Genomic DNA, 27981 nt, shown 5'->3' on the forward strand with positions numbered 1-27981 from the left:
TTATTTAATTCATAAAACGTTTCAACACTGCAACATACATAATTGTAAGTTCACCATATATACAATGATTCACTACAATTACTTCTTATAATAGACAACTTTTAATACAATTCAAATTGAAACAAAGCATTACAAGAATTGATATCATCCACACCAGAAAGGTTGTCTGATTACAACTCCGAATGCACATTAATAATACATGATATATATAGTATTGACTAACTGATTATAATTTTGCGTGTAATGTTATTAACTCCCTCTGATTCTCTTACGGGCCGCGTTGGTATTCATATAAGGGAGAATTAAGAATAGTAGTTTCTTGGGGGTCTAAATTGTGGATAGGTGGTTTTCGATGGGGCTGAGCGTAGTCCATGACTACAACATCTTCAGTAAAACTGTTATCTTTGGATTTATTGATAGCTTCCTTCGAGTCTTGTTGCTTAGACTCCATGGCTGACCGAGCATGATTCTTCCATCCCTATGGTATTACATGAGACAAAAGTATGAGTCACTTTTACGTGACGATATTGATTACATCTACTCCAATATATACCATTATAGAACATGTGTCAAGTACTTAATCATGATTATAATTGATAGTTTTTGTACCTAGAAGTGTTCTTATAAAACATATCAACTTGGTAGTTAAAAGTTACAAGGTTTTTTTCCTGTTCGGGTTACCCGGAGGGCAAGTATTCCGACCCATACTCTAATGTATGCAGTTAGGCCGGATTACTCCATGGTTGTTTCTAACCCATCGCTGGCCACCATAAGATTCGATCCTAGACCTTTTGCAAGTATATCAGGGCCCGAACAACTGGGCTATCTTGTGAAAAAACATATCACCCATACTATATGTTTTCTATCCCTTAAAGTAAAGAAATTTGAATGTCAACCAAAGTTTAATGTTACTTTCAACTTAATGTAGTAAGTTTTCTCAACTGAATTTTGGCACGGCGAGTATATTGTGGTAACTGAAGTAAATGTAAATATGAACTGTAGCATGAAATACTCTTGTTCTTCATGATGCATATCATACATATGGATGTGCATGCATGTTGTTGCAAAGACCATACTAATATATGAAGTTAAGCATAAGTATTTTGTAGACATACTTTATCTATATTTTTTATGCTTCTATAAAATACATGATAATATAATGTGATTTACCTCAATTTTGCTTTTCTCTTGAGAAATTTGTACTTTGATATCAGTTTCTGAAAGTAATCAGTATAACATATCAATATCTTTTAGCAACATAAACATATCATAAACATATGAAATTGATCATAACCTGCAAGTGCGTTCAACTTATTTAAAGGAAAGTCAATTGTTGAATTTTTAAGCTCCATATTGTCTCCATTTATGATTTCTTCTTCAAACTCAACTATTGTTTGTGCATGTGCCTAAACAACACAAGATTAGAAACAATGATCATATGTAACCATATAAATATTCATTATATCTATGTGTGCATATATGGAAATTTAAGAACTGACCTCACTTGATGAAGCAAACTCCTTTCCAGGTTCCTTGTTGAACACGCCAAGTTGGCGAGTGTCATAACCCGTCCTTAACCATAAGAACGCGTTAGATAACGTATGATTTCATTGCGAGGTATTGACCTCTATATGAGACATTTTTAAAAGAAAAACTGCATATATACACATGCCCTGAGCATGTCTTCAAGAGTCTGAATTGTTCTTTCACTCTGCCCGTCGGTCTGCGGATGACATGTGGTATCAGAGCGGTGGTCTTAGCGAACCAGGTTTGCATTAGTGTGTCTAACTGATAAGTCGTTAGGATACATTAGTAAGTCTGGACTTTGACCGGGTCTGATTTAAAAACCATTGCTTATCGTTGTTGGTTAAAATTTATATGTAAATATTATGTAGTACTAATGGGTTAGTTGTTGTGTGATAGATGTCGGGCTCAAAACTTGTCATCACGTTCAGCGACTCCGAACCAGAATCTTCAGATGGTGTTCCAGTCATTAACCTATCCGATGACGAAAATAATATCTTTGGGGAAGACTCACAAATTCCGGATGAACCGACTATAGAGAACCCGGAAAGTGAACCCGAGGAGGAAAGTGAACCTGAGGAGGAAAGTGAACCCGAGGAGGAAAGTGAACCCGAGGAGGAAAGTGAACCCGAGGAAGAAATACAGGAAATTACAAAAGACGAGTTCGAACTAGGAAAGAAACGAAAGGCTAATGAATTAGAAAATCCAAATCCCGAGTTTAATGAGAATGAAGTGGCACCAATTCCACTCAACACTACCACCCCTATCCCCGCTATTCCTATTAGTGCTATCCCCGCATCTAGTTCTTCGGCTCCTCAGCCAAAACGTAGGCAGACAGCTAGGATAAGCGTTAGGCCATTCATTGGAACTAAACGCCCTAGAAAATAGACCGAACGATGCACTGCCGTATTAAGCCATGGAATCATATAATGTTTTGTATAATATTATTAGTGTGGTTTGCTTAAAGTTTGATGTAAGATAAGCATATGTAAAATAGCGAAGTATGAAATGCAATAATTTTCCATGGTTAAGTATTATTTAGATTGTAGTAATTGGTTCTGTACTAAGCTATTAAGTATGAACATTAACGGGTAGGTACTACCCTAGATATAATTATAAAACGCTAATAAGAAGAAAAGGCTTTTATAATAATACCTGGTTCATATTATTAACAAGCTATAATGTACTATAAATACACACTACATCTATAATAATCCATGTGAATAATTATTTTTTTTTCATTAGGAAATGGCGCGATTGAATCGAATGACGGAACAAGAACTCGAGGAACTCATCAATCAACGAGTGAACGATAGAATGTTATGGGTCGAAGCTGCAAGAGCTGCTGCAGTTAATCCAAATCCTCGTGTAGGATGTACTTACAAAACTTTCCAAGCTTGCAAACCTTCATCATTCAGTGGAACGGAAGGACCGATCGGTTTAACCCGATGGATAGAAAAGATGGAGACTGTGTTCAAAATCAGTGGTTGTGATGAAAAAGACATGACCAAGTTTGCATCGTGCACTTTACAAGATAGTGCACTCACATGGTGGAAGAATTATGTGAAGGCGGTAGGAGGAGATGTAGCTTATGATACTCCATGGGAAGAATTCAAAGCAATGATAATCACCGAGTATTGTCCAAGGAATGAGGTTATTAAGTTAGAAGATGAGTTACGAAGTTTGAAGGTGGTTGGTACTGAAATCACCAACTACAATCAGCGATTCATGGAATTGGTTTTACTATGTCCTGAATTGGTTCCAACCGAAGCACGGAAGATTGAAATGTACAAAGGCGGTTTGCCCAAGAAGGTCAAGGCAAACGTTACGGCGTCGAAACCTAAGACAATTCATGAAGCTATAACCATGGCGAACGAGTTAATGGATCAGGTCATTCTGGATAAGAAAGCATTCACTACTGAGGTGAAGGTATCAAGTAACAAAAGGAAGTGGAACGGAAATTATGATCGAGGTTACCAACAGCAATCTTTTAAGAAACCAGAAACCCCGAAAGGTGCGGGTAGTGGTTCAGGCTTTGGTTACAAAGGACAAAGTCCTTTATGCAACCGATGTCACAAACATCACTTTGGTTACTGTAGTGTGTTGTGCACTAAATGCAATCGACAGGGTCATCTTGCTGAAGATTGTAAGGCTCTCGTTACAAATGGTAACAAGACTCCTGCTACCAACGCAAATAGAACTGCTTTGGCTAACGTTACTTGTTTTGGATGTGGAAAACAAGGTCATTATAAGAGTCAGTGCCCGAATCCAGAAAAGAATGGCGGACCTGCACGTGGAAGAGCGTTTGTTATTAATGCTAGAGAGGCACGTGAAGACCCGGAGCTTGTTACGGGTATGTTTACCATTAATAACTTATCAGCATCTATTTTATTTGATACTGGCGCCGATAGAAGTTACGTGTGTAGAAATTTTTACACTAAATTGAATTGTTCATCATTACCTCTAGATGCTAAGTACATGATTGAGTTAGCTAATGGTAAACTAATTAAAGCCGATAAAATTTGTTGTGATTGTGAAATAAATCTAGCCGGAGAAACGTTTAAAATCGACTTAATACCCGTAGAATTAGGAGGTTTTGATGTAATAGTCGGCATGGACTGGATGTCCAAAATAGGAGCGGAAGTTGTTTGTGCTAAGAAGGCAATTCGTATTCCTGGTAAGGATAAAATACCGGTGATGATTTATGGAGAGAAGGGTAATTCAAAGCTAAAACTCATTAGCTGTTTGAAAGCCAAGAAGTGTTTAGAAAAGGGATGTTACGCTATTTTAGCACATGTTAATAAAGTCGAAAAGAAAGAAAAGTGCATCAACGACGTGCCTGTGGCAAGAGATTTTCCTGAAGTTTTTCCGGAAGAATTGCCGGGATTACCTCCATTTAGATCGGTAGAATTTCAAATAGATTTAGTACCAGGAGCTGCACCAGTGGCTCGTGCTCCATATAGACTTGCACCGTCCGAGTTAAAAGAACTTCAAAGTCAGTTAAAAGAATTACTGGACCGTGGATTCATACGACCGAGTACTTCACCGTGGGGAGCTCCAATTTTGTTTGTTAAGAAGAAAGATGGATCTTTTAGGATGTGTATAGATTATCGTGAATTAAATAAGTTAACTATCAAAAATCGGTATCCACTACCGAGAATTGACGACTTATTTGATCAACTCCAGGGATCATGTGTTTATTCGAAAATCGACCTAAGATCGGGCTATCATCAACTACGTGTCAAAGAAGAGGACATTCCGAAAACTGCTTTTCGGACACGTTATGGTCATTACGAATTTTTGGTCATGCCGTTTGGATTGACGAATGCGCCAGCTGTATTCATGGACCTCATGAATCGAGTTTGTAGTCCGTATTTAGATAAGTTTGTTATCGTTTTCATTGATGACATTCTTATCTATTCCAAGAGTGAGCAAGAGCATGAGCAGCATTTAAGGTTGATATTAGAGTTGTTGAGAAAAGAACAGCTATACGCTAAATTTTCTAAGTGTGCTTTCTGGTTGAAAGAAGTGCAATTTCTTGGCCACGTTGTTAGTAGCAAAGGAATTCAGGTTGATCCAGCAAAAATTGAAGCCATTGAAAAATGGGAGACTCCTAAAACACCAATGCAGATACGCCAATTTTTGGGTTTAGCCGGTTATTATAGAAGGTTTATTCAAGATTTTTCCCGAATAGCTAAGCCGTTGACAGCGTTAACGCAAAAAGGGAAGAAATATGAATGGACCTCGGAGCAGGAGAACGCATTTCAATTACTGAAGAAGAAGTTAACTACGGCGCCTATTTTATCGTTACCTGAAGGGAACGATGATTTTGAAATATATTGTGACGCTTCGCGACAAGGTTTTGGTTGTGTTCTTATGCAACGAAAGAAAGTTATTGCATACGCATCCCGACAATTAAAGATTCACGAGCGGAATTATACGACGCATGATCTAGAACTGGGAGCAGTCGTGTTTGCATTGAAGATATGGAGACACTACTTGTATGGGGTTAAATGCACTGTGTTTACTGATCATAAAAGCCTTCAACATATTTTTGATCAGAAACAATTGAACATGAGGCAACGTAGGTGGGTCGAGTTAATAAACGACTATGATTGTGAAATTCGTTATCATCCCGGGAAGGCGAACGTGGTGGCTGATGCTCTAAGCAGAAAGGAACGAGAACCAATTCGAGTACGAGCGATGAACATAAAAATTCGCATGAATCTCAACTCACAAATCAAAGAAGTTCAACGAGAAGCACTTACTAAAGAAAATATAGGAAATGAAATAATGAAGAAGTATGAGAAGCAACTCGTTATGCGGGAAGATGGAATTCGATATTTTGCAAATCGTATTTGGGTACCGAAGTTGGGTGGATTAAGGAAGTTGATATTGAACGAGGCACATAAGACAAGATATTCGATACATCCTGGAGTTGGAAAGATGTACCAAGATCTTAAGACGCATTATTGGTGGCCTAATTTGAAGACAGACGTTGCAACATATGTTGGGGAATGTTTAACTTGTTCCAAAGTCAAAGCAGAACACCAGAAGCCGTTAGGGTTACTTCAACAACCAGAAATCCCAGAATGGAAATGGGATGGTATTACCATGGATTTCATCACGAAGTTACCAAAGACTGCCTGGGGATACGACACCATTTGGGTGATTGTTGATCGTCTTACCAAGTCTGCACATTTCTTGTCTATAAAGGAAACAGATAGAATGGAGAAACTATTACGATTGTATATAAAGGAAGTTGTTTCAAGGCATGGAATACCTATTTCCATTATATCCGATCGTGATAGTAGATTTACCTCAAAGTTTTGGCAATCACTACAGGAGGCACTAGGAACTCGTTTGGATATGAGTACCGCATATCATCCGCAGACCGACGGGCAGAGTGAAAGAACAATTCAGACTCTTGAAGACATGCTCAGGGCATGTGTGATCGATTTTGGAAACGGATGGGATAAATATCTACCGTTAGCAGAATTCTCGTATAATAATAGTTATCATGCGAGCATTGGAGCTGCGCCATTCGAAGCATTGTATGGAAGGAAGTGTAGATCTCCTATCTGTTGGAATGAAGTAGGAGATCGACAATTAACTGGTCCCGAGATCATACACGAAACGACTGAGAAGATAGTACAAATCAAGGAGAGATTGAAAACAGCCCGTAGTCGCCAAAAGAGCTACGCCGATGTCCGAAGGAAACCATTAGAGTTTCAGGTCGGGGACATGGTTATGCTAAAGGTGTCACCTTGGAAAGGTGTGATACGTTTTGGAAAAAGGGGTAAACTGAACCCAAGGTACGTAGGCCCGTTTAAGATCATCGAACGCATTGGACCGGTAGCTTATCGGCTCGAGTTACCGCAACAACTCGCTGGAGTACATAATACCTTTCACGTCTCGAACCTTAAGAAGTGTCTTGCAAAGGAAGACCTTACCATTCCTCTTGAAGAAATCCATGTCGACGAGAAACTACAATTCGTCGAAGAACCAATCGAAATCATGGACCGTGAAGTTAAACAGCTCAAACAGAGCAATATACCGATTGTTAAGGTTCGTTGGAATGCTAGAAGAGGTCCCGAGTTTACTTGGGAACGAGAGGATCAGATGAAGCAAAAGTATCCACACTTGTTTCTCGATGACGCAAAATAGGTACAATTTTAAAATTTCGGGACGAAATTTATTTAACGGGGAGGTAATGTAACGACCCGTACTTTTTCGATCATTCTATAATTATAAGATTAATATTTACATAAATTAAACCTTGCCAACATGATAAGCAATCCAAATTGTTGAGATTTATGTTTCCGAAAAGAGTTTTACATAACGTTTGACCGTCTAGTTTGACCGATGATATCACGAACTATACAATATATGATAATTATACGTTTGTGTATATATATGTATATATACATATTTAACATGATTAAAGAATGTTTTAATACCTCATTTTATATTAATAACAATAAGTTACAAGTATATTTTGAAACTACTAACTTAAGTTTTCAAAACGATAACTATACGTAACGTTATTTGACATAAATACTTAAGACTTATAATGTTTATACATATATCGTATAAGTAATGTATTTAATCACTTTTAAGAACTTAAATACATAAAATCATATAAGTGTATTCACAAAAGATAGCTATATTTGAATCCTCATTCCATTTTTCACAAAATTTCTATACGTATACCTAGAGTATTTGTACTCGTATCATACCAAGCTCCTATACGTATTTACTAATAGTAAATACACATCAAAATCACCACCTAACCAGCCATTATTCATGCCCTTAGAGCTAGGTAATTACTTTTGGATGATTACTTGACTAATTAACAAAATTACAAACTAAAAATCTTATCATGTATTACATGATACACGTTTTTTTTAGGTTATAAGTATCACCATTTCTAGTTCATTTTCTAACCTCATTTTTAGTTAAACACACACTCTTTCACAACCCTTAAAACCCTTAATCAATTCAGCAAAGTTTCCAAGAAGATCTAGCTTCAAAAACCATACTAAAACACCATAAGAAAACCATACAAAAACACTTCAAGAAAACCCTCCAAGAACACCAACTTACTTCCAATCTTTCACCCACTTCTATCACCCTTTTGATTCTAGCTTCTTACTTCTCTTTTACAGCAAACTTATCCAAGGAACTTGAGGTAGAATCTATGTTCATAACCTTATTCAATTCATATATATATAGCTATCTTATTTTGTGGTACAAAAGTTTAACAACAAGAACATAGTTTGAATGTTTTCAAACTTGTTTGCAAACTAAATAGATCCTTCTAACTTAACTTTTAAAATACTTCAAGACATGTAACATAACTTATTTATATGTTAATTTAACAAGGTAAAACTTGGTTTTTCAAAGTATAAGTATTTTTGGAAAAATGGTCATTAAATGATTTTGTTGTAACAAAATGTTTAACTTCATATGTTTCACTAAACTTTCACTTATGCCGTATGATTTTGAATACAAACCAAGGTATTTACAGTTCATAGTCTTAAAGAAGAACTCGATCCAAGAAGATGGCAATTTGAATCAACGAAAACGGACTTGTAACGAAGAAACTATGACCGAAACAAAATTGGCTATCCTAGACATTTTCAACTTCGGGATTCATTGGAAAAATTTACATAAAATCACATCTTTATAAGATAACATGATAATTTATATATATGTACTCATAATTCAATTTCATATGGTTCAGGATCACCCGTAAGCAACACGAAAAGATTAATCATAAGATCCCATGATTGTACGCAACACGTTATTTGACAACACCGGTACTTTATGTACGCAACACGTCATTTGACAACACCGGTACCATGGGTCAAGATTAATCTCGACCAATACATATACGATGGGGTTTTATTTATTTCGTTGGGGGTTTTATTTATTTCATTGCGGGTATATTAAACATCTAAAAATGAACCATTAAAAATTGAATTACTAACCACGAACTGCTAACTACGGACTAAGGAATTATTCAAAGTATTAAAAGTATAACAAGTATATATATGTGACGTTTGTTTAAAAAGAAAAGGTATTGATATATTATATATGGATAGGTTCGTGATATCAATCGGAGACCAAGTCGAAATTACATATCTTCAAGACGAAAGTGAGTATATAGTCCCATTTTTAAACTCTAAATATTTCGGGATGAGAATACATGTATTTTATGTTTTACGATATGGACACAAGTAACTGAAAAATATGTTCTACGTTGAGTTGTACCACTGGCATACTTCCCTGTAGCTTGGTAACTAATATTTACAGCGGTATTATAAACGCGAATCCTGTTGATAGATCTATCGGGCCTGACAACCCCAACCGGACTGGACGACCAGTATTCAACGGTTGCACAGTACTTCGTTTTGTGACTACACTTGGTACGGTGTAGTAAGATTTCATATTAAAGGGAATATGCGACGTGAAAATGTTAAGTATGGTTATCAAGTGCTCAACCACTTAGAATATTTTTATTAAACTGTTTATATACGAAATCTTGTGGTCTATATATATATTGCTGCCGGCATTAAACCTATATCTCACCAACTTTATGTTGACCTTTTTAAAACATGTCTATTCTCAGGTGATTTCTAAAGCTTCCGCTGCATCATGTTGGATCTAACCAGGATCTTGCGTACGCATGTTTGTGTCAAAAATAAAACTGCATATCCGAGATGTTGTATTGTAAAATATGCTAGAAACCGTGTTGTTGTCATCATTTGTAAAGTTTGTAAGTCGAAGATTATCGCTAAACGTTAATCTTCTTTTTATTGTCTTAAGCTTGTAACAAAAATAATGGTTGTGGTTTGTAATGTATAATATATGCAGTTTTTCTTTTAAAAATGTCTCATATAGAGGTCAATACCTCGCAATGAAATCATACGTTATCTAACGCGTTCTTATGGTTAAGGAACGTCGCATATTCCCTTTAATATGAAATCTTACTACACCGTACCAAGGTGTAGTCGCAAAACGAAGTACTGTGCAACCATTGAATACTGGTCGTCCAGTCCGGTTGGGGTTGTCAGGCCCGATAGATCTATCAACAGGATTCGCGTTTACAATACCGCTGTAAATATTAGTTACCAAGCTACAGGGAAGTATGCCAGTGGTACACCTATAACGACCCGTTCCTAATCCATCCGGACAACGTCCATATCGATTACAAACGAATTATAATAGTTGATAACATCGCGAGGTATTTGACCTCTATATGATACATTTTACAAACGTTGCATTTATTCTTAAAAAGGCAAACTATCATTACATTAAAATTGATATGCTCGTCTAACATTTTACAATATCCAAATGGCTTAATATTAGCCCTTAATGGTCTTCAATGACTCGAATGCAACGTTCGTGTATCATGGCTTAAGTGGTCCCAACTAGTATCCTTTATATGAGCTAATGCACAGCGGAAGACTTAATTCGTACCTGAGAATAAACATGCTTTAAAGTGTCAACCAAAAGGTTGGTGAGTTCATAAGTTTATCGTATCAACAGTTATCAAAAGTTTCAATAGACCACAAGATTTCATAGTTATAAATATCTGTACACTCGCAAGTGTATAAAAGCATTCTAAGTGATTGAGCACTTGGTAACCATACTTAACATTTAATCACGTCGCATATTCCCTTTAATATGAAATCTTACTACACCGTACCAAGGTGTAGTCGCAAAACGAAGTACTGTGCAACCGTTGAATACTGGTCGTCCAGTCCGGTTGGGGTTGTCAGGCCCGATAGATCTATCAACAGGATTCGCGTTTACAATACCGCTGTAAATATTAGTTACCAAGCTACAGGGAAGTATGCCAGTGGTACAACTCAACGTAGAATGTGTTTTTAGTACTTGTGTCTATTTCGTAAACATTTATAAAAGCTTCGCATATATTCTCAGTCCCAAAAATATATATATATTGCAAAAGCAATTAAAAAGGGAGCAAATGAAACTCACCAATTGTATTTTGTAGTAAAAATACATATAACATCATTGATAACTTATAAGGTTTGGCCTTCGATTCACGAACCTAATTAATTATATAATTATATATATTGATTAATATCTAAATAACAATTAAAGTCAAATTATAGTGTACCAATCCTAATGCTCGAGACTAATATGTAAAAGTTAACAAAAATTCATTTGACTCAAAAATGATTTCCAAAAATTCATTCATGTTTAAATATAATTAAATAGTGTTGTCAAATATTTCATAAAATTATATAATTTTTAAAAAAATATATACGAAATGATAAGTTAGCAATATTTTCATTAAAAATAATATTTTTAATAGAAATAATAATTTTAGTGTCAATGAAAATAAATTAATAGTTTTATTAATAATAATGATCAAAAATATTAGTTTAATAGTTTTTGATAAAAATATCAATTGTATTTAGATATAATAACAATGATAGTACTATTTTGATAATAATAATACTTATAATAACAATCTAATAATAATAATGATTTTAACGATATCGTAAATAAAAGGTAAAAATGTTCATTTTTAAACAATTTGTACAAAAGTTCGATTGACTATAACTTCAAATCCATCCGTCGAATTCTTTCGACATCTGAATGAAAAGTTTATAGTTTTTCGCCACCTTTCCAAAAACATATTATTCATATACCTTATTTCAACTGCAAGAGTAACTAATTCAGATTCTATCCTAAAAATATATTTTAACAAAAATAGATATAAAAATATACACGATCCTAATTTCTCGAGCACCAGTCAGGGACACACTAAAAGTAAATAAAAGTTAAGTTTAGAGTGCTTACGTATCAATATTGAGATTCAATATTGCAGGATATTATTTAGACGCAACAGAGATGACAAACACTAGTTTGTCTCATGAGCAAAACCCCCGATCCGTACCCATAACTTTCATAGATTTGACCCATAATCTCCTTAATATTATCCCATTCATAAAACCAGTTTTGGAACACTTGGATAGAACCCCGTCATAGAATCTTTGTATAAATTTTGGTACAATAAATACTCTTGATCTTAAAATTAATACTAATCTTAATCTTTAATCTTAATAATAATTTTAATAATAATAATAATAATAATAATAATAATAATAATAATAATAATAATATAAATTTTATAAGTTTACAGAGTATTATTATGTGTATATATGTGTGTGTGCGATGTTTGATGAAATGAAAAATAATAGAAGGCCTTTTAAAGAAAATTTTCGTCACCTAACTACTTTATGTCGGCAAAACATTACACGATTCGTGTAAATGGGTACACGATTCGTGTAAGGTATAGTCACGAAAGTTGTAGATTTTTGAGTTACGGTCGTTTGGACACCAAGATCACCCTTTTTCGAGTCCGAATGAATTAGTTATGATTTTTCTCGTGCAAGTGCGCAGGTTTAGTGATTTCCAACTTTTAAGATAACGTTAAAAATCTTTATTCTTATCAAAATGGTTTGATAATAATTTGACGAAAGTGGTTTCAGATATTTATAAAAATTATAATCCTTTTTAAAGAAGACGTGACATATAAATCATATTTTATAATTTCTAAAATAATAACAGATAACTATATTAAACTTAATAATTACACCTTGACATGTAGTAAAAATATATTATCTTTTACTCTCGCCGATAAATATAGTATTCTTATATCGAAACCAAATATTACATATCTAATACCTTGTTAACGTTATCAATTAATAAATATATATCATATATACACATAAAAGTTCGTAAATCGTTAGGCTTGGTCAATGGGTAACTAATCATTCAAATATAGATTTCAGACTTTCTAGACTCAACATTAAGGTTTTTGCTTATCGTGTCGGAAACATATAGAGTTTAAGGTTTAAATTTGGTCGGAAATTTCCGGGTCGTTACAGTACCCACCCGTTAAAGAAATTTCGTCCCCGAAATTTGGTAGAGGTTGTCATAATAACATATAGGAATGTTTTCATGACGAATATGAGATAATAATAGAGTTTTATCATTATTGATAGATATAGATAAAAAAATTTCGAATTCTATAATAACCGGCTAAACCCAAAAATTGGCGTATCTGCATTGGTGTTTTAGGAGTCTCCCATTTTTCAATGGCTTCAATTTTTGCTGGATCAACCTGAATTCCTTTGCTACTAACAACGTGGCCAAGAAATTGCACTTCTTTCAACCAGAAAGCACACTTAGAAAATTTAGCGTATAGCTGTTCTTTTCTCAACAACTCTAATATCAACCTTAAATGCTGCTCATGCTCTTGCTCACTCTTGGAATAGATAAGAATGTCATCAATGAAAACGATAACAAACTTATCTAAATACGGACTACAAACTCGATTCATGAGGTCCATGAATACAGCTGGCGCATTCGTCAATCCAAACGGCATGACCAAAAATTCGTAATGACCATAACGTGTCCGAAAAGCAGTTTTCGGAATGTCCTCTTCTTTGACACGTAGTTGATGATAGCCCGATCTTAGGTCGATTTTTGAATAAACACATGATCCCTGGAGTTGATCAAATAAGTCGTCAATTCTCGGTAGTGGATACCGATTTTTGATAGTTAACTTATTTAATTCACGATAATCTATACACATCCTAAAAGATCCATCTTTCTTCTTAACAAACAAAATTGGAGCTCCCCACGGTGAAGTACTCGGTCGTATGAATCCACGGTCCAGTAATTCTTTTAACTGACTTTGAAGTTCTTTTAACTCGGACGGTGCAAGTCTATATGGAGCACGAGCCACTGGTGCAGCTCCTGGTACTAAATCTATTTGAAATTCTACCGATCTAAATGGAGGTAATCCCGGCAATTCTTCCGGAAAAACTTCAGGAAAATCTCTTGCCACAGGCACGTCGTTGATGCACTTTTCTTTCTTTTCGACTTTATTAACATGTGCTAAAATAGCGTAACATCCCTTTTCTAAACACTTCTTGGCTTTCAAACAGCTAATGAGTTTTAGCTTTGAATTACCCTTCTCTCCATAAATCATCACCGGTATTTTATCCTTACCAGGAATACGAATTGCCTTCTTAGCACAAACAACTTCCGCTCCTATTTTGGACATCCAGTCCATGCCGACTATTACATCAAAACCTCCTAATTCTACGGGTATTAAGTCGATTTTAAACGTTTCTCCGGCTAGATTTATTTCACAATCACAACAAATTTTATCGGCTTTAATTAGTTTACCATTAGCTAACTCAATCATGTACTTAGCATCTAGAGGTAATGATGAACAATTCAATTTAGTGTAAAAATTTCTACACACGTAACTTCTATCGGCGCCAGTATCAAATAAAATAGATGCTGATAAGTTATTAATGGTAAACATACCCGTAACAAGCTCCGGGTCTTCACGTGCCTCTCTAGCATTAATAACAAACGCTCTTCCACGTGCAGGTCCGCCATTCTTTTCTGGATTCGGGCACTGACTCTTATAATGACCTTGTTTTCCACATCCAAAACAAGTAACGTTAGCCAAAGCAGTTCTATTTGCGTTGGTAGCAGGAGTCTTGTTACCATTTGTAACGAGAGCCTTACAATCTTCAGCAAGATGACCCTGTCGATTGCATTTAGTGCACAACACACTACAGTAACCAAAGTGATGTTTGTGACATCGGTTGCATAAAGGACTTTATCCTTTGTAACCAAAGCCTGAACCACTACCCGCACCTTTCGGGGTTTCTGGTTTCTTAAAAGATTGCTGTTGGTAACCTCGATCATAATTTCCGTTCCACTTCCTTTTGTTACTTGATACCTTCACCTCAGTAGTGAATGCTTTCTTATCCAGAATGACCTGATCCATTAACTCGTTCGCCATGGTTATAGCTTCATGAATTGTCTTAGGTTTCGACGCCGTAACGTTTGCCTTGACCTTCTTGGGCAAACCGCCTTTGTACATTTCAATCTTCCGTGCTTCGGTTGGAACCAATTCAGGACATAGTAAAACCAATTCCATGAATCGCTGATTGTAGTTGGTGATTTCAGTACCAACCACCTTCAAACTTCGTAACTCATCTTCTAACTTAATAACCTCATTCCTTGGACAATACTCGGTGATTATCATTGCTTTGAATTCTTCCCATGGAGTATCATAAGCTACATCTCCTCCTACCGCCTTCACATAATTCTTCCACCATGTGAGTGCACTATCTTGTAAAGTGCACGATGCAAACTTGGTCATGTCTTTTTCATCACAACCACTGATTTTGAACACAGTCTCCATCTTTTCTATCCATCGGGTTAAACCGATCGGTCCTTCCGTTCCACTGAATGATGAAGGTTTGCAAGCTTGGAAAGTTTTGTAAGTACATCCTACACGAGGATTTGGATTAACTGCAGCAGCTCTTGCAGCTTCGACCCATAACATTCTATCGTTCACTCGTTGATTGATGAGTTCCTCGAGTTCTTGTTCCGTCATTCGATTCAATCGCGCCATTTCCTAATGAAAAAAAAATAATTATTCACATGGATTATTATAGATGTAGTGTGTATTTATAGTACATTATAGCTTGTTAATAATATGAACCAGGTATTATTATAAAAGCCTTTTCTTCTTATTAGCGTTTTATAATTATATCTAGGGTAGTACCTACCCGTTAATGTTCATACTTAATAGCTTAGTACAGAACCAATTACTACAATCTAAATAATACTTAACCATGGAAAATTATTGCATTTCATACTTCGCTATTTTACATATGCTTATCTTACATCAAACTTTAAGCAAACCACACTAATAATATTATACAAAACATTATATGATTCCATGGCTTAATACGGCAGTGCATCGTTCGGTCTATTTTCTAGGGCGTTTAGTTCCAATGAATGGCCTAACGCTTATCCTAGCTGTCTGCCTACGTTTTGGCTGAGGAGCCGAAGAACTAGATGCGGGGATAGCACTAATAGGAATAGCGGGGATAGGGGTGGTAGTGTTGAGTGGAATTGGTGCCACTTCATTCTCATTAAACTCGGGATTTGGATTTTCTAATTCATTAGCCTTTCGTTTCTTTCCTAGTTCGAACTCGTCTTTTGTAATTTCCTGTATTTCTTCCTCGGGTTCACTTTCCTCCTCGGGTTCACTTTCCTCCTCGGGTTCACTTTCCTCCTCGGGTTCACTTTCCTCCTCAGGTTCACTTTCCTCCTCGGGTTCACTTTCCGGGTTCTCTATAGTCGGTTCATCCGGAATTTGTGAGTCTTCCCCAAAGATATTATTTTCGTCATCGGATAGGTTAATGACTGGAACACCATCTGAAGATTCTGGTTCGGAGTCGCTGAACGTGATGACAAGTTTTGAGCCCGACATCTATCACACAACAACTAACCCATTAGTACTACATAATATTTACATATAAATTTTAACCAACAACGATAAGCAATGGTTTTTAAATCAGACCCGGTCAAAGTCCAGACTTACTAATGTATCCTAACGACTTATCAGTTAGACACACTAATGCAAACCTGGTTCGCTAAGACCACCGCTCTGATACCACATGTCATAACCCGTCCTTAACCATAAGAACGCGTTAGATAACGTATGATTTCATTGCGAGGTATTGACCTCTATATGAGACATTTTTAAAAGAAAAACTACATATATTATACATTACAAACCACAACCATTATTTTTGTTACAAGCTTAAGACAATAAAAAGAAGATTAACGTTTAGCGATAATCTTCGACTTACAAACTTTACAAATGATGACAACAACACGGTTTCTAGCATATTTTACAATACAACATCTCGGATATGCAGTTTTATTTTTGACACAAACATGCGTACGCAAGATCCTGGTTAGATCCAACATGATGCAGCGGAAGCTTTAGAAATCACCTGAGAATAGACATGTTTTAAAAAGGTCAACATAAAGTTGGTGAGATATAGGTTTAATGCCGGCAGCAATATATATATAGACCACAAGATTTCGTATATAAACAGTTTAATAAAAATATTCTAAGTGGTTGAGCACTTGATAACCATACTTAACATTTTCACGTCGCATATTCCCTTTAATATGAAATCTTACTACACCGTACCAAGTGTAGTCACAAAACGAAGTACTGTGCAACCGTTGAATACTGGTCGTCCAGTCCGGTTGGGGTTGTCAGGCCCGATAGATCTATCAACAGGATTCGCGTTTACAATACCGCTGTAAATATTAGTTACCAAGCTACAGGGAAGTATGCCAGTGGTACAACTCAACGTAGAACATATTTTTCAGTTACTTGTGTCCATATCGTAAAACATAAAATACATGTATTCTCATCCCGAAATATTTAGAGTTTAAAAATGGGACTATATACTCACTTTCGTCTTGAAGATATGTAATTTCGACTTGGTCTCCGATTGATATCACGAACCTATCCATATATAATATATCAATACCTTTTCTTTTTAAACAAACGTCACATATATATACTTGTTATACTTTTAATACTTTGAATAATTCCTTAGTCCGTAGTTAGCAGTTCGTGGTTAGTAATTCAATTTTTAATGGTTCATTTTTAGATGTTTAATATACCCGCAATGAAATAAATAAAACCCCCAACGAAATAAATAAAACCCCATCGTATATGTATTGGTCGAGATTAATCTTGACCCATGGTACCGGTGTTGTCAAATGACGTGTTGCGTACATAAAGTACCGGTGTTGTCAAATAACGTGTTGCGTACAATCATGGGATCTTATGATTAATCTTTTCGTGTTGCTTACGGGTGATCCTGAACCATATGAAATTGAATTATGAGTACATATATATAAAATATCATGTTATCTTATAAAGATGTGATTTTATGTAAATTTTTCCAATGAATCCCGAAGTTGAAAATGTCTAGGATAGCCAATTTTGTTTCGGTCATAGTTTCTTCGTTACAAGTCCGTTTTCGTTGATTCAAATTGCCATCTTCTTGGATCGAGTTCTTCTTTAAGACTATGAACTGTAAATACCTTGGTTTGTATTCAAAATCATACGGCATAAGTGAAAGTTTAGTGAAACATATGAAGTTAAACATTTTGTTACAACAAAATCATTTAATGACCATTTTTCCAAAAATACTTATACTTTGAAAAACCAAGTTTTACCTTGTTAAATTAACATATAAATAAGTTATGTTACATGTCTTGAAGTATTTTAAAAGTTAAGTTAGAAGGATCTATTTAGTTTGCAAACAAGTTTGAAAACATTCAAACTATGTTCTTGTTGTTAAACTTTTGTACCACAAAATAAGATAGCTATATATATATGAATTGAATAAGGTTATGAACATAGATTCTACCTCAAGTTCCTTGGATAAGTTTGCTGTAAAAGAGAAGTAAGAAGCTAGAATCAAAAGGGTGATAGAAGTGGGTGAAAGATTGGAAGTAAGTTGGTGTTCTTGGAGGGTTTTCTTGAAGTGTTTTTGTATGGTTTTCTTATGGTGTTTTAGTATGGTTTTTGAAGCTAGATCTTCTTGGAAACTTTGCTGAATTGATTAAGGGTTTTAAGGGTTGTGAAAGAGTGTGTGTTTAACTAAAAATGAGGTTAGAAAATGAACTAGAAATGGTGATACTTATAACCTAAAAAAAACGTGTATCATGTAATACATGATAAGATTTTTAGTTTGTAATTTTGTTAATTAGTCAAGTAATCATCCAAAAGTAATTACCTAGCTCTAAGGGCATGAATAATGGCTGGTTAGGTGGTGATTTTGATGTGTATTTACTATTAGTAAATACGTATAGGAGCTTGGTATGATACGAGTACAAATACTCTAGGTATACGTATAGAAATTTTGTGAAAAATGGAATGAGGATTCAAATATAGCTATCTTTTGTGAATACACTTATATGATTTTATGTATTTAAGTTCTTAAAAGTGATTAAATACATTACTTATACGATATATGTATAAACATTATAAGTCTTAAGTATTTATGTCAAATAACGTTACGTATAGTTATCGTTTTGAAAACTTAAGTTAGTAGTTTCAAAATATACTTGTAACTTATTGTTATTAATATAAAATGAGGTATTAAAACATTCTTTAATCATGTTAAATATGTATATATACATATATATACACAAACGTATAATTATCATATATTGTATAGTTCGTGATATCATCGGTCAAACTAGACGGTCAAACGTTATGTAAAACTCTTTTCGGAAACATAAATCTCAACAATTTGGATTGCTTATCATGTTGGCAAGGTTTAATTTATGTAAATATTAATCTTATAATTATAGAATGATCGAAAAAGTACGGGTCGTTACATTACCTCCCCGTTAAATAAATTTCGTCCCGAAATTTTAAAATTGTACCTATTTTGCGTCATCGAGAAACAAGTGTGGATACTTTTGCTTCATCTGATCCTCTCGTTCCCAAGTAAACTCGGGACCTCTTCTAGCATTCCAACGAACCTTAACAATCGGTATATTGCTCTGTTTGAGCTGTTTAACTTCACGGTCCATGATTTCGATTGGTTCTTCGACGAATTGTAGTTTCTCGTCGACATGGATTTCTTCAAGAGGAATGGTAAGGTCTTCCTTTGCAAGACACTTCTTAAGGTTCGAGACGTGAAAGGTATTATGTACTCCAGCGAGTTGTTGCGGTAACTCGAGCCGATAAGCTACCGGTCCAATGCGTTCGATGATCTTAAACGGGCCTACGTACCTTGGGTTCAGTTTACCCCTTTTTCCAAAACGTATCACACCTTTCCAAGGTGACACCTTTAGCATAACCATGTCCCCGACCTGAAACTCTAATGGTTTCCTTCGGACATCGGCGTAGCTCTTTTGGCGACTACGGGCTGTTTTCAATCTCTCCTTGATTTGTACTATCTTCTCAGTCGTTTCGTGTATGATCTCGGGACCAGTTAATTGTCGATCTCCTACTTCATTCCAACAGATAGGAGATCTACACTTCCTTCCATACAATGCTTCGAATGGCGCAGCTCCAATGCTCGCATGATAACTATTATTATACGAGAATTCTGCTAACGGTAGATATTTATCCCATCCGTTTCCAAAATCGATCACACATGCCCTGAGCATGTCTTCAAGAGTCTGAATTGTTCTTTCACTCTGCCCGTCGGTCTGCGGATGATATGCGGTACTCATATCCAAACGAGTTCCTAGTGCCTCCTGTAGTGATTGCCAAAACTTTGAGGTAAATCTACTATCACGATCGGATATAATGGAAATAGGTATTCCATGCCTTGAAACAACTTCCTTTATATACAATCGTAATAGTTTCTCCATTCTATCTGTTTCCTTTATAGACAAGAAATGTGCAGACTTGGTAAGACGATCAACAATCACCCAAATGGTGTCGTATCCCCAGGCAGTCTTTGGTAACTTCGTGATGAAATCCATGGTAATACCATCCCATTTCCATTCTGGGATTTCTGGTTGTTGAAGTAACCCTGACGGCTTCTGGTGTTCTGCTTTGACTTTGGAACAAGTTAAACATTCCCCAACATATGTTGCAACGTCTGTCTTCAAATTAGGCCACCAATAATGCGTCTTAAGATCTTGGTACATCTTTCCAACTCCAGGATGTATCGAATATCTTGTCTTATGTGCCTCGTTCAATATCAACTTCCTTAATCCACCCAACTTCGGTACCCAAATACGATTTGCAAAATATCGAATTCCATCTTCCCGCATAACGAGTTGCTTCTCATACTTCTTCATTATTTCATTTCCTATATTTTCTTTAGTAAGTGCTTCTCGTTGAACTTCTTTGATTTGTGAGTTGAGATTCATGCGAATTTTTATGTTCATCGCTCGTACTCGAATTGGTTCTCGTTCCTTTCTGCTTAGAGCATCAGCCACCACGTTCGCCTTCCCGGGATGATAACGAATTTCACAATCATAGTCGTTTATTAACTCGACCCACCTACGTTGCCTCATGTTCAATTGTTTCTGATCAAAAATATGTTGAAGGCTTTTATGATCAGTAAACACAGTGCATTTAACCCCATACAAGTAGTGTCTCCATATCTTCAATGCAAACACGACTGCTCCCAGTTCTAGATCATGCGTCGTATAATTCCGCTCGTGAATCTTTAATTGTCGGGATGCGTATGCAATAACTTTCTTTCGTTGCATAAGAACACAACCAAAACCTTGTCGCGAAGCGTCACAATATATTTCAAAATCATCGTTCCCTTCAGGTAACGATAAAATAGGCGCCGTAGTTAACTTCTTCTTCAGTAATTGAAATGCGTTCTCCTGCTCCGAGGTCCATTCATATTTCTTCCCTTTTTGCGTTAACGCTGTCAACGGCTTAGCTATTCGGGAAAAATCTTGAATAAACCTTCTATAATAACCGGCTAAACCCAAAAATTGGCGTATCTGCATTGGTGTTTTAGGAGTCTCCCATTTTTCAATGGCTTCAATTTTTGCTGGATCAACCTGAATTCCTTTGCTACTAACAACGTGGCCAAGAAATTGCACTTCTTTCAACCAGAAAGCACACTTAGAAAATTTAGCGTATAGCTGTTCTTTTCTCAACAACTCTAATATCAACCTTAAATGCTGCTCATGCTCTTGCTCACTCTTGGAATAGATAAGAATGTCATCAATGAAAACGATAACAAACTTATCTAAATACGGACTACAAACTCGATTCATGAGGTCCATGAATACAGCTGGCGCATTCGTCAATCCAAACGGCATGACCAAAAATTCGTAATGACCATAACGTGTCCGAAAAGCAGTTTTCGGAATGTCCTCTTCTTTGACACGTAGTTGATGATAGCCCGATCTTAGGTCGATTTTCGAATAAACACATGATCCCTGGAGTTGATCAAATAAGTCGGCAATTCTCGGTAGTGGATACCGATTTTTGATAGTTAACTTATTTAATTCACGATAATCTATACACATCCTAAAAGATCCATCTTTCTTCTTAACAAACAAAATTGGAGCTCCCCACGGTGAAGTACTCGGTCGTATGAATCCACGGTCCAGTAATTCTTTTAACTGACTTTGAAGTTCTTTTAACTCGGACGGTGCAAGTCTATATGGAGCACGAGCCACTGGTGCAGCTCCTGGTACTAAATCTATTTGAAATTCTACCGATCTAAATGGAGGTAATCCCGGCAATTCTTCCGAAAAAACTTCAGGAAAATCTCTTGCCACAGGCACGTCGTTGATGCACTTTTCTTTCTTTTCGACTTTATTAACATGTGCTAAAATAGCGTAACATCCCTTTTCTAAACACTTCTTGGCTTTCAAACAGCTAATGAGTTTTAGCTTTGAATTACCCTTCTCTCCATAAATCATCACCGGTATTTTATCCTTACCAGGAATACGAATTGCCTTCTTAGCACAAACAACTTCCGCTCCTATTTTGGACATCCAGTCCATGCCGACTATTACATCAAAACCTCCTAATTCTACGGGTATTAAGTCGATTTTAAACGTTTCTCCGGCTAGATTTATTTCACAATCACAACAAATTTTATCGGCTTTAATTAGTTTACCATTAGCTAACTCAATCATGTACTTAGCATCTAGAGGTAATGATGAACAATTCAATTTAGTGTAAAAATTTCTACACACGTAACTTCTATCGGCGCCAGTATCAAATAAAATAGATGCTGATAAGTTATTAATGGTAAACATACCCGTAACAAGCTCCGGGTCTTCACGTGCCTCTCTAGCATTAATAACAAACGCTCTTCCACGTGCAGGTCCGCCATTCTTTTCTGGATTCGGGCACTGACTCTTATAATGACCTTGTTTTCCATATCCAAAACAAGTAACGTTAGCCAAAGCAGTTCTATTTGCGTTGGTAGCAGGAGTCTTGTTACCATTTGTAACGAGAGCCTTACAATCTTCAGCAAGATGACCCTGTCGATTGCATTTAGTGCACAACACACTACAGTAACCAAAGTGATGTTTGTGACATCGGTTGCATAAAGGACTTTGTCCTTTGTAACCAAAGCCTGAACCACTACCCGCACCTTTCGGGGTTTCTGGTTTCTTAAAAGATTGCTGTTGGTAACCTCGATCATAATTTCCGTTCCACTTCCTTTTGTTACTTGATACCTTCACCTCAGTAGTGAATGCTTTCTTATCCAGAATGACCTGATCCATTAACTCGTTCGCCATGGTTATAGCTTCATGAATTGTCTTAGGTTTCGACGCCGTAACGTTTGCCTTGACCTTCTTGGGCAAACCGCCTTTGTACATTTCAATCTTCCGTGCTTCGGTTGGAACCAATTCAGGACATAGTAAAACCAATTCCATGAATTGCTGATTGTAGTTGGTGATTTCAGTACCAACCACCTTCAAACTTCGTAACTCATCTTCTAACTTAATAACCTCATTCCTTGGACAATACTCGGTGATTATCATTGCTTTGAATTCTTCCCATGGAGTATCATAAGCTACATCTCCTCCTACCGCCTTCACATAATTCTTCCACCATGTGAGTGCACTATCTTGTAAAGTGCACGATGCAAACTTGGTCATGTCTTTTTCATCACAACCACTGATTTTGAACACAGTCTCCATCTTTTCTATCCATCGGGTTAAACCGATCGGTCCTTCCGTTCCACTGAATGATGAAGGTTTGCAAGCTTGGAAAGTTTTGTAAGTACATCCTACACGAGGATTTGGATTAACTGCAGCAGCTCTTGCAGCTTCGACCCATAACATTCTATCGTTCACTCGTTGATTGATGAGTTCCTCGAGTTCTTGTTCCGTCATTCGATTCAATCGCGCCATTTCCTAATGAAAAAAAAATAATTATTCACATGGATTATTATAGATGTAGTGTGTATTTATAGTACATTATAGCTTGTTAATAATATGAACCAGGTATTATTATAAAAGCCTTTTCTTCTTATTAGCGTTTTATAATTATATCTAGGGTAGTACCTACCCGTTAATGTTCATACTTAATAGCTTAGTACAGAACCAATTACTACAATCTAAATAATACTTAACCATGGAAAATTATTGCATTTCATACTTCGCTATTTTACATATGCTTATCTTACATCAAACTTTAAGCAAACCACACTAATAATATTATACAAAACATTATATGATTCCATGGCTTAATACGGCAGTGCATCGTTCGGTCTATTTTCTAGGGCGTTTAGTTCCAATGAATGGCCTAACGCTTATCCTAGCTGTCTGCCTACGTTTTGGCTGAGGAGCCGAAGAACTAGATGCGGGGATAGCACTAATAGGAATAGCGGGGATAGGGGTGGTAGTGTTGAGTGGAATTGGTGCCACTTCATTCTCATTAAACTCGGGATTTGGATTTTCTAATTCATTAGCCTTTCGTTTCTTTCCTAGTTCGAACTCGTCTTTTGTAATTTCCTGTATTTCTTCCTCGGGTTCACTTTCCTCCTCGGGTTCACTTTCCTCCTCGGGTTCACTTTCCTCCTCGGGTTCACTTTCCTCCTCAGGTTCACTTTCCTCCTCGGGTTCACTTTCCGGGTTCTCTATAGTCGGTTCATCCGGAATTTGTGAGTCTTCCCCAAAGATATTATTTTCGTCATCGGATAGGTTAATGACTGGAACACCATCTGAAGATTCTGGTTCGGAGTCGCTGAACGTGATGACAAGTTTTGAGCCCGACATCTATCACACAACAACTAACCCATTAGTACTACATAATATTTACATATAAATTTTAACCAACAACGATAAGCAATGGTTTTTAAATCAGACCCGGTCAAAGTCCAGACTTACTAATGTATCCTAACGACTTATCAGTTAGACACACTAATGCAAACCTGGTTCGCTAAGACCACCGCTCTGATACCACATGTCATAACCCGTCCTTAACCATAAGAACGCGTTAGATAACGTATGATTTCATTGCGAGGTATTGACCTCTATATGAGACATTTTTAAAAGAAAAACTGCATATATTATACATTACAAACCACAACCATTATTTTTGTTACAAGCTTAAGACAATAAAAAGAAGATTAACGTTTAGCGATAATCTTCGACTTACAAACTTTACAAATGATGACAACAACACGGTTTCTAGCATATTTTACAATACAACATCTCGGATATGCAGTTTTATTTTTGACACAAACATGCGTACGCAAGATCCTGGTTAGATCCAACATGATGCAGCGGAAGCTTTAGAAATCACCTGAGAATAGACATGTTTTAAAAAGGTCAACATAAAGTTGGTGAGATATAGGTTTAATGCCGGCAGCAATATATATATAGACCACAAGATTTCGTATATAAACAGTTTAATAAAAATATTCTAAGTGGTTGAGCACTTGATAACCATACTTAACATTTTCACGTCGCATATTCCCTTTAATATGAAATCTTACTACACCGTACCAAGTGTAGTCACAAAACGAAGTACTGTGCAACCGTTGAATACTGGTCGTCCAGTCCGGTTGGGGTTGTCAGGCCCGATAGATCTATCAACAGGATTCGCGTTTACAATACCGCTGTAAATATTAGTTACCAAGCTACAGGGAAGTATGCCAGTGGTACAACTCAACGTAGAACATATTTTTCAGTTACTTGTGTCCATATCGTAAAACATAAAATACATGTATTCTCATCCCGAAATATTTAGAGTTTAAAAATGGGACTATATACTCACTTTCGTCTTGAAGATATGTAATTTCGACTTGGTCTCCGATTGATATCACGAACCTATCCATATATAATATATCAATACCTTTTCTTTTTAAACAAACGTCACATATATATACTTGTTATACTTTTAATACTTTGAATAATTCCTTAGTCCGTAGTTAGCAGTTCGTGGTTAGTAATTCAATTTTTAATGGTTCATTTTTAGATGTTTAATATACCCGCAATGAAATAAATAAAACCCCCAACGAAATAAATAAAACCCCATCGTATATGTATTGGTCGAGATTAATCTTGACCCATGGTACCGGTGTTGTCAAATGACGTGTTGCGTACATAAAGTACCGGTGTTGTCAAATAACGTGTTGCGTACAATCATGGGATCTTATGATTAATCTTTTCGTGTTGCTTACGGGTGATCCTGAACCATATGAAATTGAATTATGAGTACATATATATAAAATATCATGTTATCTTATAAAGATGTGATTTTATGTAAATTTTTCCAATGAATCCCGAAGTTGAAAATGTCTAGGATAGCCAATTTTGTTTCGGTCATAGTTTCTTCGTTACAAGTCCGTTTTCGTTGATTCAAATTGCCATCTTCTTGGATCGAGTTCTTCTTTAAGACTATGAACTGTAAATACCTTGGTTTGTATTCAAAATCATACGGCATAAGTGAAAGTTTAGTGAAACATATGAAGTTAAACATTTTGTTACAACAAAATCATTTAATGACCATTTTTCCAAAAATACTTATACTTTGAAAAACCAAGTTTTACCTTGTTAAATTAACATATAAATAAGTTATGTTACATGTCTTGAAGTATTTTAAAAGTTAAGTTAGAAGGATCTATTTAGTTTGCAAACAAGTTTGAAAACATTCAAACTATGTTCTTGTTGTTAAACTTTTGTACCACAAAATAAGATAGCTATATATATATGAATTGAATAAGGTTATGAACATAGATTCTACCTCAAGTTCCTTGGATAAGTTTGCTGTAAAAGAGAAGTAAGAAGCTAGAATCAAAAGGGTGATAGAAGTGGGTGAAAGATTGGAAGTAAGTTGGTGTTCTTGGAGGGTTTTCTTGAAGTGTTTTTGTATGGTTTTCTTATGGTGTTTTAGTATGGTTTTTGAAGCTAGATCTTCTTGGAAACTTTGCTGAATTGATTAAGGGTTTTAAGGGTTGTGAAAGAGTGTGTGTTTAACTAAAAATGAGGTTAGAAAATGAACTAGAAATGGTGATACTTATAACCTAAAAAAAACGTGTATCATGTAATACATGATAAGATTTTTAGTTTGTAATTTTGTTAATTAGTCAAGTAATCATCCAAAAGTAATTACCTAGCTCTAAGGGCATGAATAATGGCTGGTTAGGTGGTGATTTTGATGTGTATTTACTATTAGTAAATACGTATAGGAGCTTGGTATGATACGAGTACAAATACTCTAGGTATACGTATAGAAATTTTGTGAAAAATGGAATGAGGATTCAAATATAGCTATCTTTTGTGAATACACTTATATGATTTTATGTATTTAAGTTCTTAAAAGTGATTAAATACATTACTTATACGATATATGTATAAACATTATAAGTCTTAAGTATTTATGTCAAATAACGTTACGTATAGTTATCGTTTTGAAAACTTAAGTTAGTAGTTTCAAAATATACTTGTAACTTATTGTTATTAATATAAAATGAGGTATTAAAACATTCTTTAATCATGTTAAATATGTATATATACATATATATACACAAACGTATAATTATCATATATTGTATAGTTCGTGATATCATCGGTCAAACTAGACGGTCAAACGTTATGTAAAACTCTTTTCGGAAACATAAATCTCAACAATTTGGATTGCTTATCATGTTGGCAAGGTTTAATTTATGTAAATATTAATCTTATAATTATAGAATGATCGAAAAAGTACGGGTCGTTACAGCGAGCGTTGCATGGACGCATGGAAACACATAAGTGGAAGATGAGACAATAAACAAGAAAAGACATTTTTTTATCAGACGGATGAACGTTATCAGAAGTTATATATTATTAATGGTTATTTAGTTTGCAGTTCTGATCTGAACTCTCCCAGGTTTGTTCACTCTGACTTAATTGTTCTGCTGCAATGGTTCTGAGTATGTGTTTGTATTGGTTTCTGATCACACATGATAGTTATCATATATATACACTTTTTAATATATATACTATTAATATTATTATATGTTTATAGGGATATAATACACATAGAGTAAGGGGTAGGGTGAAATTGAATGCAGATATTGTAAGAGGAATGGAAGGAAGGATGTTTAAAGA

General features: G+C 35.6%; 1 protein-coding gene across 1 annotated transcript; it reads right to left on the reverse strand.

Moving 5' to 3' along the window:
* On the reverse strand, positions 1-27981 carry LOC139844400 (uncharacterized). The gene is made up of 5 exons (XM_071834625.1): positions 27610-27981; positions 1500-1553; positions 1295-1406; positions 1171-1217; positions 1-478 (listed from the first exon to the last, which is right to left on the reverse strand). Exons 1-5 carry the CDS (start codon positions 27673-27675, stop codon positions 269-271), a joined length of 489 nt encoding a protein of 162 aa, XP_071690726.1. The 5' UTR covers positions 27676-27981; the 3' UTR covers positions 1-268.

The sequence above is a fragment of the Rutidosis leptorrhynchoides genome, chromosome 4 (genome assembly GCF_046630445.1).
Source record: "Rutidosis leptorrhynchoides isolate AG116_Rl617_1_P2 chromosome 4, CSIRO_AGI_Rlap_v1, whole genome shotgun sequence".
Taxonomy (NCBI): Eukaryota; Viridiplantae; Streptophyta; class Magnoliopsida; order Asterales; family Asteraceae; genus Rutidosis; species Rutidosis leptorrhynchoides.